The sequence below is a fragment of the Sorex fumeus genome, unplaced genomic scaffold (assembly GCF_029834395.1).
Source record: "Sorex fumeus unplaced genomic scaffold, SorFum_2.1 ptg000024l, whole genome shotgun sequence".
NCBI lineage: Eukaryota > Metazoa > Chordata > Mammalia > Eulipotyphla > Soricidae > Sorex > Sorex fumeus.
Window position 1 is genome coordinate 55,605,869 of NW_026606081.1, and position 15,164 is coordinate 55,621,032.

The 15,164-nt window shown below is 61.7% G+C and overlaps 2 protein-coding genes across 2 annotated transcripts in view; both read right to left on the bottom strand.

Moving 5' to 3' along the window:
* Positions 1-201: 201 nt before the first annotated feature.
* Positions 202-2,997, bottom strand: MEX3B (mex-3 RNA binding family member B). The gene is made up of 2 exons (XM_056114427.1): positions 2,352-2,997; positions 202-1,640 (listed from the first exon to the last, which is right to left on the bottom strand). The coding sequence occupies exons 1-2, from the start codon at positions 2,605-2,607 to the stop codon at positions 223-225; spliced, it is 1,674 nt and encodes a 557-aa protein (XP_055970402.1). The 5' UTR covers positions 2,608-2,997; the 3' UTR covers positions 202-222.
* Positions 2,998-8,677: 5,680 nt separating this feature from the next.
* EFL1 (elongation factor like GTPase 1) overlaps positions 8,678-15,164 on the bottom strand; it is a 46,921-nt gene continuing 40,434 nt past the window's right edge. The window contains exons 19-20 of the mRNA XM_056114425.1: positions 14,625-14,809; positions 8,678-8,979 (exon numbers count right to left, since the gene is read on the bottom strand). Coding sequence (XP_055970400.1) covers positions 8,791-8,979; positions 14,625-14,809 — 374 coding nt within the window. The 3' untranslated portion in view covers positions 8,678-8,790. The remainder of the gene's footprint in view (positions 8,980-14,624; positions 14,810-15,164) is intronic.

Here is a 15,164-nt window from a genome sequence, read left to right on the forward strand (position 1 = left end):
CCAGACGGTGGCAGGGGCCGGCCGGGTGAGACCCGGAGCGCCCACAGCCCGCAGCGCGCTCGGTCCTCCTTGGAGAAGCTGGGAACCCCTCGGGGCTCTGTTCTAGGGACGCTTCCCGGGGAAAGTCCTCGCCGTGGGCTGGGACACAGCCTGCTCTGAGCGGCGCTGCGGTGCCGGTGCGGGGAGGAGCGCGCGGGGGGCGGGCCGGGCGCGCACGTGGCTTCAGGAGAAGATGCGGATGGCCTGCGTGACGGCGGCGTGGCACGCGGGGCACTCGGGCTGGCTCTTCTCGCAGATGCGGTTGGCGCACTCCATGCAGAAGAGGTTGTGGCCGCAGGGCACCAGCGCGGCGATCACCTCGCTCTCGAAGCACACGGAGCAGTCGCGGCTGCCCTTGCGGCGCAGCCCCGACGACGAGGACGAGGAGCTGGAGGAGGAGCTGGACGACGAGGACGAGCCCGACGTGTCGGGCGGCTGCGCCCCCAGCCCATTGGCATAGGCGGCGTAGGTCAGGCCCCCACCGCCCGGGTCGCTGCGCACGCGGCGCGCCAGGTGGTGCTCGCCGGCCCCAGGGGCCATGTGCAGCGGTGGCGACAGGCGCGGGCAGCTGGCGCCCGGGTGCAGCCGGCGGTGCACCAGCAGCCCCAGATTGGCATTGGGGGGCGCGCCGGCGCCGCCCCCGGGGAAGACCACGGAGGAGGAGGACGCGGACGAGGACGCGGACGAGGAGCAGGAGGAGGCCACTGGCGCGGCCGGGCCGCCCCCCGGAGACCGCTCGAACTGGGCCCAGAGCAGGGGCGCCCCAGCGGGCGGCGCGGGAGCCGGGTCGAAGGTGGGTGGAAGCTCGGTGCCAGCGTCGGGCGAGGGCGCGGGGGCGTCCCCGGCCGGGTAGGCGTAGCCGTGCCCGTTGTGGCCGTCGCCCTGCGCGAAGCTGAGCGCGGGGCTGGGGGGGCTGTAGTCCGCGAGGCGCGGGGTGGCGGCGGCACTGCCGCCCGTGCCCCCGCCGAAGTAGGAGTCGGTGGAGGCGCTGCCCAGAGAGCTGGAGCTGTCGTTGCGGTAGCTGGAGAAGGCCTTGCGGCTCGGGGTGGGCGTGGGCTTGCTCCACAGGCTGCCCGGGCCGGCCCCGCCGGCGCCGTGGTGCAGCTCGAAGCCCACGTCCGTGCCATTGGCGTGGAAGTCGTTCTCCTCCGTGAGCTCCACGATGCCGCCGGTGCGCAGCGCGATGTGCGCCTCGATCTCCTCGCGGGCGCGGTCCACGTTCTCGGGCATGCCTGTCACCTCGAACACGGGCTCCTTGTCGCGGCTGGGCGTCACAATGTACGTGTGCGTCTGCTGCTGGATGCGCTTGATCGTGGCACCCTTGGGCCCCACCACCAGTCCCACCACGCGGTAGGGCACGCGCACCTGGATGGTGGTCTGGCCCGGCAGGTTGGGGGGGCCGGGCACCGCGCCGTTGAGCGCCGTGCTCTTGTTCCGGGAGGCACGAATCATGGAGAAGTGCTCTGCGGCTGAGATGATCTCCCTCCGGGCCATGGCCACATCCTCCTTCCTGCCCGTCACAACAAAGACGGGCTCCTCCCCGCGGACCGGGGTCTTGATGTAAGTGTTGGTTTTCGCGCGCAGCGCTTTGATTTTACAACCTGGGGGGGGGGCGGGTGCAGGAGAGGGAGTTGGAGAGAGAGACAGACACGCCCATTATCCCGGGGCCACCGTGGGGACCAGGGCGGCGGGGGCCACGGGACGCGCGATGGGAGGAAAGGGGGCGGCGCCCTCGCGGACCCCAGTCTCGCTCCCGGCCTCGAAGCGGGTCCCTCCCGCGAGGCGCTCGCCTGGGGACCAGCCCGCCCGCAGTCTCCCCGAAAAAGTGCCGCGGAGGTGCCCCCCGGGACCCCGCGGGGCGCGCCGCCCGCCCTGGGGACGCGACACGGGCGCTCGGGCACAGGCGGCCGAGGTGGCGAGGTCCCGGCCCCGGGACCCCATTGTTCCTCGGCTCCATTCCGCGGTGCAGAGACCTAGCAGCCTCCTCCCGGGGCGCCGCACTCCTCCTCCCCCTCGCGAGGACCGAGCCGGCCCCTCCCCCAGCACCAGCGTTTAAATCCCCTTTCCCGGGGTGGGCGCGGTGGGGGGCGCCGGGGGAGCAGGCGGGGGCTCCAGCAGGAGCCAGGGCGGCCCGCCCCGGCCCAGGCGCGGCGCCCCGAGCCAGCCCGCCCGCACTTTCTTTGTCTGGGGCGCTGGCCCCTCGCGCGGCTCTTCCTCCTCCTCCTCCTCCTCTCGCCGCGGCCGCTCCCGGCGCTCCGGCCCCCGCACTCCCCGCGGGCGGCGGCCGGCGCCCCGTCCCCGCCCGGACCCACCTTGCCGCCCCACGATCTCGGCGACGTGCTCGGAGCTGGGCACCGGGACGCACTCGGTCATGTTCACGCTCTTCTTGCGCGGCTCGCTCTCATAGAGCGCGGCGCCCTCGTCACTGTCCAGCCCGAGCAGCGAGAGCTGGTCCAGCGCGAGCTGCAGCGCACGCTGGTCGTCCAGGGTCTCGCCCCCGCCGCCGCCCCCGCCGCCGCCCCCGCCGCCGCCGTTGCGCTCCAGGTCCGCGAACAACGAGCTGGGCATGGCTCGGCCGTGCGCCGCGCCCCCGCCGGCCCGGGCTCGGCGGCGAGGCGCTGCGGCCACAAAGGCAGCCGGGAAGCGAGTGGTCAGGGGCGGGGAGGCCGGCGGCGGCCGAGGGCTCCGCGGCCCCGGCCACGGCGCGGGGCAGCGGCTGCAGGCGCCCCCGCCGGGGTCCCCGCCCCGGGCGCGGCAGCGGGCGCGGAGGGGGCGAGCGGGAGCTGCGGCCGCGCGTGGCCCCCGCGCCGGCTCGCTGGCCACAAAGCCGAGCGCCGAGCGGGCGGCGGCGACAGCGCGTTGCTGCGCGGGCCCCTCCCCGCCGCTCCTCCCCGCCTCGGACTGAGCGTCCGCAGCCAGGCGCGCCGGAGGGGGACCGGCGCGCAACGTCACGGCGGGAGCTGACACTACAATGCCGCTGACACCCGGGCGGGGGGCGGCGATTGGCGCGCGCCGCGGGGGCGGGCGGAGGCCGCGGGCACAGCGCGCCCTCCGCCCCTCCCGCGCGCGGGCGCCGCTCTTTGTTGTCGCTGCGGCCGGCCGGCTCGGGACCCGCTGCCCGTGCCCGCGGCGGAGCGCGCGCCCGGCCCGGGCGGGCCCGTTAGCGTCCTCGGGCCGCCTATTGTCCGCCCCGAGAGCGCGGCCGCCGCGGCCGGGCGCGCGGGACACGCGGGCGGGCGGGCGGGCGCGGCCCCCGCGGCGACGCTCGGCCCGCGCCCCGCACACGCCCGGGGCCGCCCGCGCCCCCGCCCGCGCCCCCGCCCGCGCCCCTCGACATGCGCAGTGAGCGCGGCGCGCCGGCCCTTTAAGGCGCGCGCGGCCCCGCCCCGCCGCTCTTTGTGCGCTCGGCGGCTGCGGCCCTTCCCCGGCCCGTCCCCAGCCGCCCGCGGGCCGGAGGGAGGCGGCGAGGCCGGCCCGGCCCGCCCGCTCGGGCCGCGCGCGCTGCGCTTCTTTGTTCGCGGCGCCGGGGCTGGGCGGCGGGCCGCGCAGCGGGACGCCTGCGGGGCACAATGGAACCATGTGGCCGCCGCTCAGACCCGCAGGCCCGGAGACGGGCGATCCCGGGGCCGGGGGCGGGTCCCCGGTGTTCCCCGCGCGACCCCGAGGCTGCGGACCAGCGCCCGGCGCGGCGAGGGACCCTCCTCGCCCCGGGCGCGCGCAGCCCGGAGGATGGGCGGGGACCGGGGAACCGGTGAGCGCGGGCGCGGCGGCTCACCTGGAGCTGTCTGGGCCCCGGGTGCTGATTGTTCCCGGGGGAAAACGCGCCTCCCTGCACCCCCGCCTCGCCCTCTCCCAACGAGGAGCCGCTGCCAGCGCCCTTTTCTCTCCACCCGGTTTCGGGACCTGAGTGTGACCTCTGAGGAGGAGGAGAGGCTGCCCAAAGGGAAAGGCACCCGAAGGCGCCACGTTTGCATTTGCCACAAGACAGAAACTGGGTTCCTGCCTCAGAACCGTGCCATTCCCAGGGGCTGAGCCACCTCCAGATGGGGCCACCAGGGACCTTTTCTTCAAAGACACCGCGGCAAATCCGGGCCTGGTGCCCTCGCTGAGCCATGTCCAGGTAAAGGCAGTCGCTCATGCTCCCCTGGGGTTGCCTGAGCCGGAGACACACCTGTCCCCTCACCAGCTCGGATGCCCAGGCTCCTGTGATCTCCCAGTGGAGGCAACGCTGGGGCATCAGCACATCTGCCAGCGTCTTTCCCTCGCCCAGGGGGGCAGGACCTGCTCGGCCAACAGCTCAGCCCCTGCCATGGGATTTATAGGGCCCAGCTGGTCCTGGGGGCCCAGTCTCCCACAGACACCTGACACTCCAGCCAAGCCCAGACCAGTGGGGCAGCATTTCCCCCCTACACCCTGAAAGCCAAGGCCAAGCCCTGACGGGCTCATGCCCAGGCGGGGTCTCCCTCTGGGAAACAGCACCCCAAAGTCTAGACGGATGAGTGGCTCAGGCACCAGTATAGCCCAACACCAGCACAGCTACATGTCAGCTGTGAGCAGGGAGGGATGGACACAGCAAGGCGGATATACCGCAAGACATCCCTAAGTACAGACAAAGAATCAACGGAGGAGCGAACAGGAGCCAGAATGAGAGTGGTGGGTCAAAGAGCAAAGTCTGGGGTACCAGTAGGGAGGAAGCTGGGGGGCCTGGACAACTGACCACTGGACACTGGATGGTGAACAAAGTGGGACTGTGCATATGCTATCTTAGAGGTGCACACCCCGGCTGACCGGATGCCAGGAAGCAGGGAATCCAGCCAGGGCTGAAAGAATGGAATAAAAACTGAGGGGCCTGAACAGGAATCCTCGGCGGCCCCCAATTTCCCTCCCACCTCAGGTTGGGGAAAATTGAGACGATGGCCCACAGTGATGAAACGTGCCTCATGAACAGAAAAGATCTTACCAGAACATGTGTGTATGCAAGTGTGCGCACACGTGGTTGTACAGCTGTGATGACAGCACATATGTGAATGTGTGCACATGCAGCTGTGACTGTGTGGCTGAACGTGTGTGCCCGTAGGTGGGCCTGTACATGACTGCATGCAGGTGTGTGTGGGTGTGAATGTGTGCTGGGCAGTGAGGAAAGCCTAACTGTGTACAGTGCTTTAGCGCACACACCCTGTGCATATGCACGCACATACATTGTGTGCACACACGCTTCCCTACACTTCCTTCCGGGCAGGACACTGTGTCTGCGAGTGGGTGAGTGGTGAGCTGTGACTGCTGTGAGCAGAAGCCCTGCAGCCGCTGAAGGTTGCTGTGTTTGGGGAACCATTTTGGGAGTGTTTCCCCTGGGGGCTGAGATGCCGGACCCAAGCTTTCCTTACTTCTCTGGGAGCAACATCCTACGACGCAAGGATGGAAGCCAAGATGAGCGGGGGAGGATGGGTGGGGGGGCAAGGAAGGAGCCACCTTCCCCTGGGGCCCTGCCTGGCAAGCTGGCCAGTGCTATGCACCCCTTCGTGCCAAGCAGGAGTGAGGCTGAGGGGAGAAAGCAAAGTCCCAGGAAGTTCCTGGGAGCCCGGGCAGTAACCTCTGACCCACCACCACCTTCACTGATGCTATCACAGATGCCAAGCCCGACCCTCCATGGCCCCATCACTACCATGCAGTGTAGACACCAACCCCGACCCTCAATGGCTCCATCAGCACCACCACTGCAGTGTAGACACCAACCCCGACCCTCAATGGCCCCATTACCACCACTGCAGTGTAGACGCCAACCCCGACTCTCAATGGTCCCATCAGCACCACTGCAGTATAGACACCAACTCCGACCCGCAATGGCCCCATCAGCACCCACTGCAGTGTAGACGCCAATCCTGACCTTCATGGCCCCATCAGCACCACCACTGCAGTGTAGACGCCAACCCCGACCCTCAATGGCTCCATCAGCACCACCACTGCAGTGTAGACGCCAACCCCGACCCTCAATGGCCCCATCACCACCACTGCAGTGTAGACGCCAACCCCGACCCTCAATGGCCCCATCACCACCACTGCAGTGTAGACGCCAACCCCGACTCTCAATGGTCCTATCAGCACCACTGCAGTATAGACACCAACTCCGACCCTCAATGGCCCCATCAGCACCCACTGCAGTGTAGACGCCAATCCTGACCTTCATGGCCCCATCAGCACCACCACTGCAGTGTAGACGCCAACCCCGACCCTCAATGGCCCCATCACCACCACTGCAGTGTAGACGCCAACCCCGACTCTCAATGGTCCCATTAGCACCACTGCAGTATAGACACCAACCCCAACCCTCAATGGCTCCATCAGTACCACCACTGCAGTGTAGACGCCAACCCCGACTCTCAATGGTCCCATCAGCACCACTGCAGTGTAGACGCCAATCCTGACCTTCATGGCCCCATCAGCACCACCACTGCAGTGTAGACGCCAACCCCAACCCTCAATGGCTCCATCAGCACCACCACTGTAGTGTAGACGCCAACCCCGACCCTCAATGGCCCCATCACCACCACTGCAGTGTAGACACCAACTCCGATCCTCAATGGCCCCATCAGCACCCACTGCAGTGTAGACGCCAACCCTGACCTTCCTTAGCTCCATCTCTAACCACTGCAGTGGAGACGCCAGCCCTGACACCTCCATCTCCCCCAAGGTTACTGCCATGACTCTCACCATCACTTCCTCTGCTCTGCCTCATTGGGTCTCTCAGTCATTTTCAGCAATCCTGACTCCATAGGTGTTACGTGTACCCCCAAAGTGGGGTGTTCCCTTGTACCCCTTCCTGAAGCCCCCTGGAAACCAGAGTGGGGTTTCTCCTCAGCACCTCTTCCTCGCTGCAGCCTGCCAGGAGGCACAGGTGTGTTAGGGAAGAGTCTGCCTATCTCTCTTGGGTCCAGTTTCAGTGTGTCCATGTCTGTCTGGAGGACCTTTGGGGGCTGCAATGGGTAGTGCCATGTGGGCAAACATGACATGAAGCCCTGGCAGCAGGGGGCAGCAGAGCAGTCTTGGTTCCTGTGTTTGAGTGCAGGGTGGAGCAGATGGGAGGGGACTGACCATGCTCACTGACCGGTCAGCCACATACAGACACCACTGTTCCCGACTACAGGCCTGTGTCTGTAGGAGTGTGTCTGTGGCTGACAGCTGCCTGCCTACCACGTGCTGGACCCCGGGCACAGGGGCCTCTGTCGTCCCACAATACATCTGCAGAGGGGCCAGCCAATCTGCCTTTAAAAGGCGGGGCATGTCCTGCCCTAGGCGTCACTGAAACCTTCATCTCACCTGCCTCTCTGGGCCATGGCCAGCAGGGTGCCAGCAACCTCCAGGGCACCACAGGAACGGCTACACGCACACAGACACAAAGACGCACACGATACACAAAGGCACTCAAGTCATAGACACACAATACACAAAGACACAGTCAAGGCAAGTGATACACACAAAGACAGTGCCGCTGCTTCCCACCCTTTTATCTGACAGATGGGCTGGGGCCCTGACTCCAGCCGGTGAAGCTCGGGGGGACCGTGCAGTGCTGGGGATAGAACCAGGGCACCTGTTAGCAGAGCCTGCGCTCAGTGTGGAGAGACCTCTCTGGCCCTGCAGGGCCACTGCTCCCTGTCCAGAGAACTCACTGGGGACAGAAGTCTCTAGGCCAGGCCCTCCACAGGCCCGTGGGGGCCCAGGATCGAGGCTTTGCTCTGCTTTCCAGAAAAACAATTTTCTTACAAGATGGCTAGAATAATAATTACATCTTGAGTTACAGAGTTTCATCTACAGCAAGAGACTCCACAATTCGAGGCAGCACTTTCCCAGAAGCTTCGAGACAGCTCTGAATTCTTGCTGAGTTTGTATGAAGCCAGAAAATTCCATTTCTGTCTCTGGATCAAGCCTGGCCTTAGGCATTCCCCTATGGACACGGCACACAGGACAGCAAGGGCCACATTTGCTCCCAGGTCGCAGCAAGATGTGGGACCAGCTGTGACTCCCTCCTTCCAGACTGATCCTGCTGCCTGCTTCTGGGGCATGTGCTCTGTGACTGTGACTTCAGACATGGGGTGCCAGGGGCTCGAGCTCCTGGAGAATCATGTAGAACAACTCACAGTGCCTGTTTCTATGAAACAGGGGCCAGGGAGCTTTCCACGGCTCCTCTCCTGGTCACCGACTGAGCCTGTGGGAAGCGGCGCCCACTCACAGCACAGAACCTGAGGATAAGCCTTGTCAGGGTCAGACCATCTGGGGTGCTAGCGATTGAACACAGGTCAGTCACGTGCAAGACAAGCGCCCTCCCCGCTGTCCCATTGCTCCAGCCTAGTCTTCTCTAAAGGAGGTGCAGGGTGGCCCTTAGCTCGCGCCCGTCCGCAATGTCACCGACATAGTGGAGGGGCCACCCATGATCAACGCCAGGCTGGGAGAGGACTGGAGCTCAACTACTGCCTGGTGCTGGTCTCTCGATGCTAGAAATGCTGAGAGCCTGAGAGAACCTGAAACGTGCTCAGAGGGAGACAGCAGGAGACAGCGCCCGGACCGCTGGGGTCTCCGAACACTCCCCATTTTTATTTACACACTTCCTGCTGCAGGCCAGAATCAAGCACCAAGACACCGGAGGAATGTGCCATCCAAAGGAACCGCCAGGACCTTTATTGACAATGCACATGATAGCGCGGGAAAGCTCAGTGAGGCCACAGGCTGGGGGAGGCAGGAGTCAGCCCGAAGCAGCCACTACTTGTTCTTGCTGAGGGTCCTCTGCTTCTCTGCGTGCTCCACAATCTTCTCCTCCACGTACAGCCCCTTCCGCTTCCGCACAGCATTCATGTACTTCCGGGCCTGGTTCTCAGAGTCCGCCTTCTCCCCAAAGTGCAAATACTCCTCCTCGGTAGTCGGCACCCAGAAGGGGTCGCTAGGGATGATCTTGTAAGAAAAGGCAGAGAATGCGCTACGTTAGCCTAGTTGGCTGAGGGTGAGTGAGGTGACAGTGGTACCTGCCTGAGGGATGCCACTGAACACACAGGCTGTCACGGGGGACCATGGGCCATCACGGGGGCAAGAGGACCGCAGGCCATCATGGGGGAGGGTCCACACAGACACCGGGCCATTATGAGGGGAACACAAGGACCACGGGCAGTCATGGGGGGTGGTAGGAAACGTGGGCCATGACCATCATGGGGAGCACACAAACCATGGGCCATCACGGGCGGCACACAGACACCAGGTCGTCATGGGGTGCCATGCAGACTCTGGGCCATCAAGGGGTGGGGGGAGGGGCATGCAGACCACAGGCCCCAGAGCACACCGTAGGCAGCGAGTCTAAAGGAGAGAGACCCTTGGGAAAAGCCCCCGTTGTCCCAGACACAGCGGGATCAGCATCTGCCTCGGGCCTGGCCAGCACCTCCAGCATGTTCTTGGTTACTCTGCACTGGGCGTCGAAGCAGGATGGGGAGCTGGAGGACTGGACACTGCCCTGGGCCAGTGCCTGCCTAGTAGACTCCTTATCTCTGCTGGGCACAGAAGCCAGTGTGGTTCTAATCTGGGAACAGTTTTCACTGAGGTGGCTCCTGGGAGGGATAGAAGGGAAGGCTCAGGTGACCAACAGCAGAGGCAGACAGGGCCCCCTCTACCCCTTGGGACACCTCCCCGTCTGCTCGGTCAGGGCCTACAGCCTTTGAGGGAGGGTGGCAGGAGGGCGAGACATGACTGGTCTATCTCTGAGCCCTCTGCCAAGCTGCAGCTGTCAGAGGCGGACGCTGTCCGCACAAGCCCTGCTCAGAGTGGAGATGGGCAGGGTCGGGCTCAGGGCTGCATCACAGGCCGACACTTGGCGCAAAGCAGGGCCTTGTTCTGACTGCCTCCTCCGGCGGGTTTGGAGCAAAGGGGTGCTCACTGAGCAGGGGGGTGGTGGTGGTTCAGAACCTTGAACTTCTCAACGAAAGCAGAAGTAGCACTGCACTGTCCTCCCACTGTTCATCAATTTGCTTGAGTGGGCACCAGTATCGTCTCTATTGTGAGACTTGTTACTGTTTTGGCATATTGAATACATCTCGGATAGCTTGCCAGGCTTTGCTGTGCGGGCACGATACTCTCGGTAGCTTGCTGGGCTCTCCGAGAGGGGCAGAGGAATCGAACCGGGGTCGGCAGCGTGCAAGGCAAAAGCCCTACCTGCTGTGCTATCGCTCCAGCCCAAAGCAAAAGTAAAACATGTATTTTCAGTCATCCCTGTTATGAGGGAACGTCCTGTGACCTGGCACAGGACACTCTGGTGGAGAAAGGGAGGCCCAATGTGATCCAGGAGGATATTCCACATGGGTCCAGGGCTCAGCCTGGACCCACTTCCAGAGTCCCTGAGACGTGCCGTGCAGGAGTGCCGAGGCTATGTGGGCTGGGGCGGGTGAGGTCAGAGAACAGCTCTGAGACCTGGGCAGAAGCTGCCTGCAGGGCTGGCTGTGGCCTTCACATTCCTAGCAGGTCCAGCCTGGAGCTCTGGTGGCTGCAGCCCCCTAGCCTGGAGGGAGGCCTCATTCTGGAGCACTGCGGGAGCCCCTGAACAGGAGCTGCTGCCCGGCAGGCGTCCGTGTCCATAGTGAGCCCATGGCCCCCGCTGTTATGCCTCACCTGCCACGAACCCCAGCACGAGTCCATCCCAGGTATCTCCTGCAAGCAGAGCTGTGCCAGAGGGACTCGGGCCAGCAGTTCAGGGCAGGGCTACGTGTCCCTCTGCCTGTTATTAGCTGCTTTCCCCTTGTTCGTGGAAGGGAAAAACATAGAAAGAGAAATTACGAGATTGCTGACTTCAAAGGTTTCCTTATGGAAAATGCCTGTAATTTTATTTTCTCTATTTTTTGAAGCACTTTCTCTCAAAAGCTCTTGATTGTAAATTATATGGTGTGGTAGAGCACAAATGGGAAACAGGACTGTGGCGGGAGAAGCCAGATCTCAGCAAGTGTGTTATTTCTAAACCTAACGGGGGGCGGGGAGGGGGGGAGACGGAGACAGCCCCAAATGATCCGATCAATGACATTTAATTATAACGTAGTTCTCCAGCCTCCAGAAGATGTGCCGCTCCAGGGAACGGGCTGTGGCAGGTGGCGAGGGGAATGCGGGAGCAGCGCTCACCCAGCCATCTCTCTGGTAGTTACTAGGACACTGACTTTCCACAGCAACATGCGACAGGGTCAGAAATCGGTACCTTCCGACAAAAGGTATAAAGGGGCCGAGGTGCAGTGGGGAGGGCACTTGCCTTGCACATGGCTGACCAGGGTCCCCCGAGCCTTCCAGGAGTGATCCCAGTAAGCTCTGAACCCCCAAACCAACCACACAATTATTAAGGACACGAGAAGATTTCGAGGTTCCTTTCCTGTAGGATAACACTCTTTTGTCCTTCCTCAGGTAGCTTAGGTTTGTCAGGTCACACCCATCTAAGGACACTGAAACTTGTATTGCAAGCAATGTCCTTTCTGTGTGGACACAGGAAGACAGTTAATATTATGCTTTGTAACTTGGGAGTTGATTGACTCCGAATAATATTTACTCCTGGGCATCTGATTTCTTGATTCAGCTGCCCTTAGTTCCTAGCACCCCAAAAGCAGGGTCCCGACGAGGGACTGAATGGACCCAGGGCAAGCAGTGAGCTACCCTGGCATCGAAATGGGCCAGGCCAAAGAGCCACGATACTCAACTGTAAGTTGAGGGCATGATCATGGACAAATGCTGTCATGATCCAAAAGTAAGTAACGACGAGACTAGGACCCTGCTGGAGCTAGGAAGATTAACCTGGCCTGAGGACTGCGAAATATATAGTGAGATGTTCTCAGGAAGAACCAAACTTAATTTATATCTCTTACTGTGCTCATACAGAATGACATTGCTAGAAATATTAGAAGTAGATTTATTACAACTATTTAAGTAGATTACTAACTGAGGGAAGAACACACCCTTGTTGGGATCCCACCCTTGGGTGGATCTCCTAGTAATCTGAAGTAATCTCTGTAGATGAGATTTTATCCTTAAATTAATCTCCTGGAGGAGTGGTCTTACCTCTCTTTGTTGATTCGTCAGTATTCAACCCACCTTTGTGTCACCGCCTTATGTGACTGCTATATAAACTAAGACGTAAGCTTGGAAAGAGAGTCAGAAGCCAGAGAGCTCGGGCTCCAGAGATCCAGAGTCAGAGCCAGAAGGAGAGAGCTTCCAAGACTGGGGCCCAGGAGAGAAGGAGGCAGAGAAAGACAGGAGTGAAGAGGATTGGAATAAACTACTATTGATATAGACCGGCCTGGCCCCCATTTTTTCTTCCGTCTGCCCTTGGCCAACAGCCGTTCCAATCCAGGCCCCACATAGCGGCTCAAGAGCACCGAACGCAGGCGGTGAGACAGTGCCGTCCAGTGAGCCCGTGAACACACAACCTTCGGCGTGATAAGATTTTACACTTTCCCTTTTGATTACGAGAGAAAATGAGCCTGGGAAACCACTGTGGCCCTCACATCAGCAGAACTTATCTGCTGGCAGAAATCTGTATTTTTCACATTGATCGCTCCTGACTCTTCGTTTCCTGTTTCCCTTGGAAAGGGCTTCTCAGGTGGTCAAACAGGTGCCCAGGGTCAAGGGTAGAGGTGCACACTCCTCTGGAGCATATACAAGCCCACACGCCTGTCCTGGGCTCAGCAGCAGGGACACAGCCCCATGTCAGCTGAGCACCCGCTGAAGTGCACCCTGCGTCCAGCGCTGACAGAAGTGGTTGTACAAGGTCCAAGCAGGGGGGAGAGGAGAGAAGGGAGTGACTCCTCACCCCTGCTTTCTCCTGGCTGAGGAGGGCAGCAGGCCCAGGGTGGGGTTACCCGATGTCTCCCCAAGAGGGCAGTGCACATCTCTCCTGGGCCCGCCTGATCATGCTGCCTGACCCTCCCGACCTAGCACACTCTTGGGAGGGCCTGGAGAAGACTGGCTCAGCTTCTCTGCCTCAAAACGCACATCCCGAGACCCCGCCAGACGGCTGGCTAGGTAATGACAAGGCAGAAGAGAAGAGGTGGACTCGGACCCACTGTCCACAACGGCCACCTGCTCCAGGTCTGTGTCTGTAGACTGCCTGCTGGCCCATGCCATGGCACTCCCCAGCCGTGCCTCCTCTCCTGGCTCTGCAGGCCATGCAGCTACGCACCCCATGTGGAGGGGTTGCGGCAGGGTCCCTGCCATGGACAGGCTCCTCCTCTTCAGGTCGCCTCCTTCGAGCCTCCCCTTCTACTTCCTACTGCTTTGTGGACACACCAGTGATGCTGGACTGCCCAGAACCCAGATGGTAAAGCTACATGCCCAATGGACCAAGTTTGGTTAGGTGGGACTGAAAGAAAACAAGCCATCACCTAGCCAATGGACTGCCATCAAACGTTTCTGAACAAAAATCAAAATTCAAGAAAAATGTAAGTACGAACCAGTAAGATGCAATCTGAGGCAGAAGCCCTCAGCTCTGCTCTATCAGACTTGGGGTAAGTACCGGAGAGACAGTATGGGGAAGGCCCTGCTGTACAGGTGGCCTAAACCCAAGTCCTGCCAGGTGTGGCCCCAGCACCTGCCCCCCAGACTCAGCAGGGCTGTGTGCTACCATGTCTGCATCTGTTCAGACGACAGGTGCTGACCCCTAAAATCACTTTGTTTGGAGTTGACAGCCCGCAAGAGCTGCTCAGATGTCAGATCTTTGTTCCCCTTTAGTTCTCAATGTACATCATCCATCAAAAATATCCTAGGAGGGAACTACCTCACCCAAGGGTGAAAGCAAGGACTTGGCCTGAGAGGAAACAGTGTGAGGAAGCTCCTGCAAACCTGAATGAAGTCACGTGGCCTCAGATAGTGCCTGCAAGACTGAGGGCAGGGCCGTGGGCAGGAGCAGCTCGGTATCAGACACGCGCCATCGTGCCAGCACTGCAGGAGAATCTGACCCCACCAAAGGCAATATGCCATCTACCAATGCTGTCCTCCTGGTACGGGAGTGGTGGGAAGTCGCTTGCAGCCACTGTCCAGTGACTGGAACCACCTCTGAAGACAACGCCCCAGTGACACCCTGGGTGAGGCAGAGGGACATGCCACGGGGAGTGCCTGCGGTTTGGGGTCCGGCAGTGGCATCTGCTCAGGGACATGGCTCTGTCCTCTCTGGCCCTCTGCTCGACCCCCAAGCCCTCTGATCTGGAACACTTGTCCTCCATCTGTTCTCCCCTTCCCAGGTCGCCTCCAGCTCTGCATGTACAGCTTTTTCCTTTACTCCCAAGGCCCGCCTGAGCACCTCCACGTCTGCCAGGCCTAAGGATGAGCCCCACACAATGAGTGGACGCACGAGTGACCCTCGGCAGGCTGGAGCACTCTGGCCTGAAGGAAAGGCGCAGCAAGTCCTACTTCCAAATGTCTGACCCTTTCTTTGAAAAAGCTAACTGCCCTTCGAGGGGAAAAAAGGAAAAGTTTCATGTCCTCAAGAGAGAAAGGAATGGGCATGTGTGTGCTGAGGGTCACTCTGGTTTCTGCTGTTCACGGGCAGCAGAGGGGCAGGGAGCAGCGGGCACTGGATCCTGGCTTACCTCCCAGTGGCTGAACACCAGCTGCGGGCTAGCCAGCCCGCTGGTCTTCTTGCGGATCTCGTCTGCGAAGCCAAAGCTCTCAGCGACGGGCAGCACGGCCTTGATGGTGAACATGTCCGTGCCCTCCTTCATCTCCTCCTGCAGCACGCGCCCCTCTCTCTTGGACAGGACAGCATAGACCCGGCCTGCAAGTACAACTCGGTCATGGCTCTGACCAGCTACTTTAAGTCGCACACCCCAAGGGAGGTGTGAGCAAGGGAAAGAAGGACAACTGGACAAAAACTAGAACTTGGAAGCCATAGCTCAGAGGCTGCCAGCACTGCAGGGCCCTGAGACCTCTGGGTATGGCCAGACTGTGTTCCCCAGTGGACAGAGCATCAGTAGCAAGTGTTTTAAAGGATCTGCTCCCGCAGTGCCACCCCTAGGCTGCCTCCAGCTGAGAGGCCAAAGCTGAGGGAGACTGGGCAGGGCAAACACTCCCCCCTTTCAAGCCTGAGGAGCCAGAGCTGACATGGGGCAGTCATGGCAGCGACTTAAGCA

Excerpts from the sequence above, each read along its gene's own strand:
- MEX3B (XM_056114427.1), bottom strand. The coding sequence starts at position 2,607 with ATGCCCAGCTCGTTGTTCGCGGACCTGGAGCGCAACGGCGGCGGCGGG. Across the intron at positions 1,641-2,351 it reads CGAGATCGTGGGGCGGCAAG|GTTGTAAAATCAAAGCGCTG; the intron begins GTGGGTCCGGGC and ends CCCCCCCCCCAG.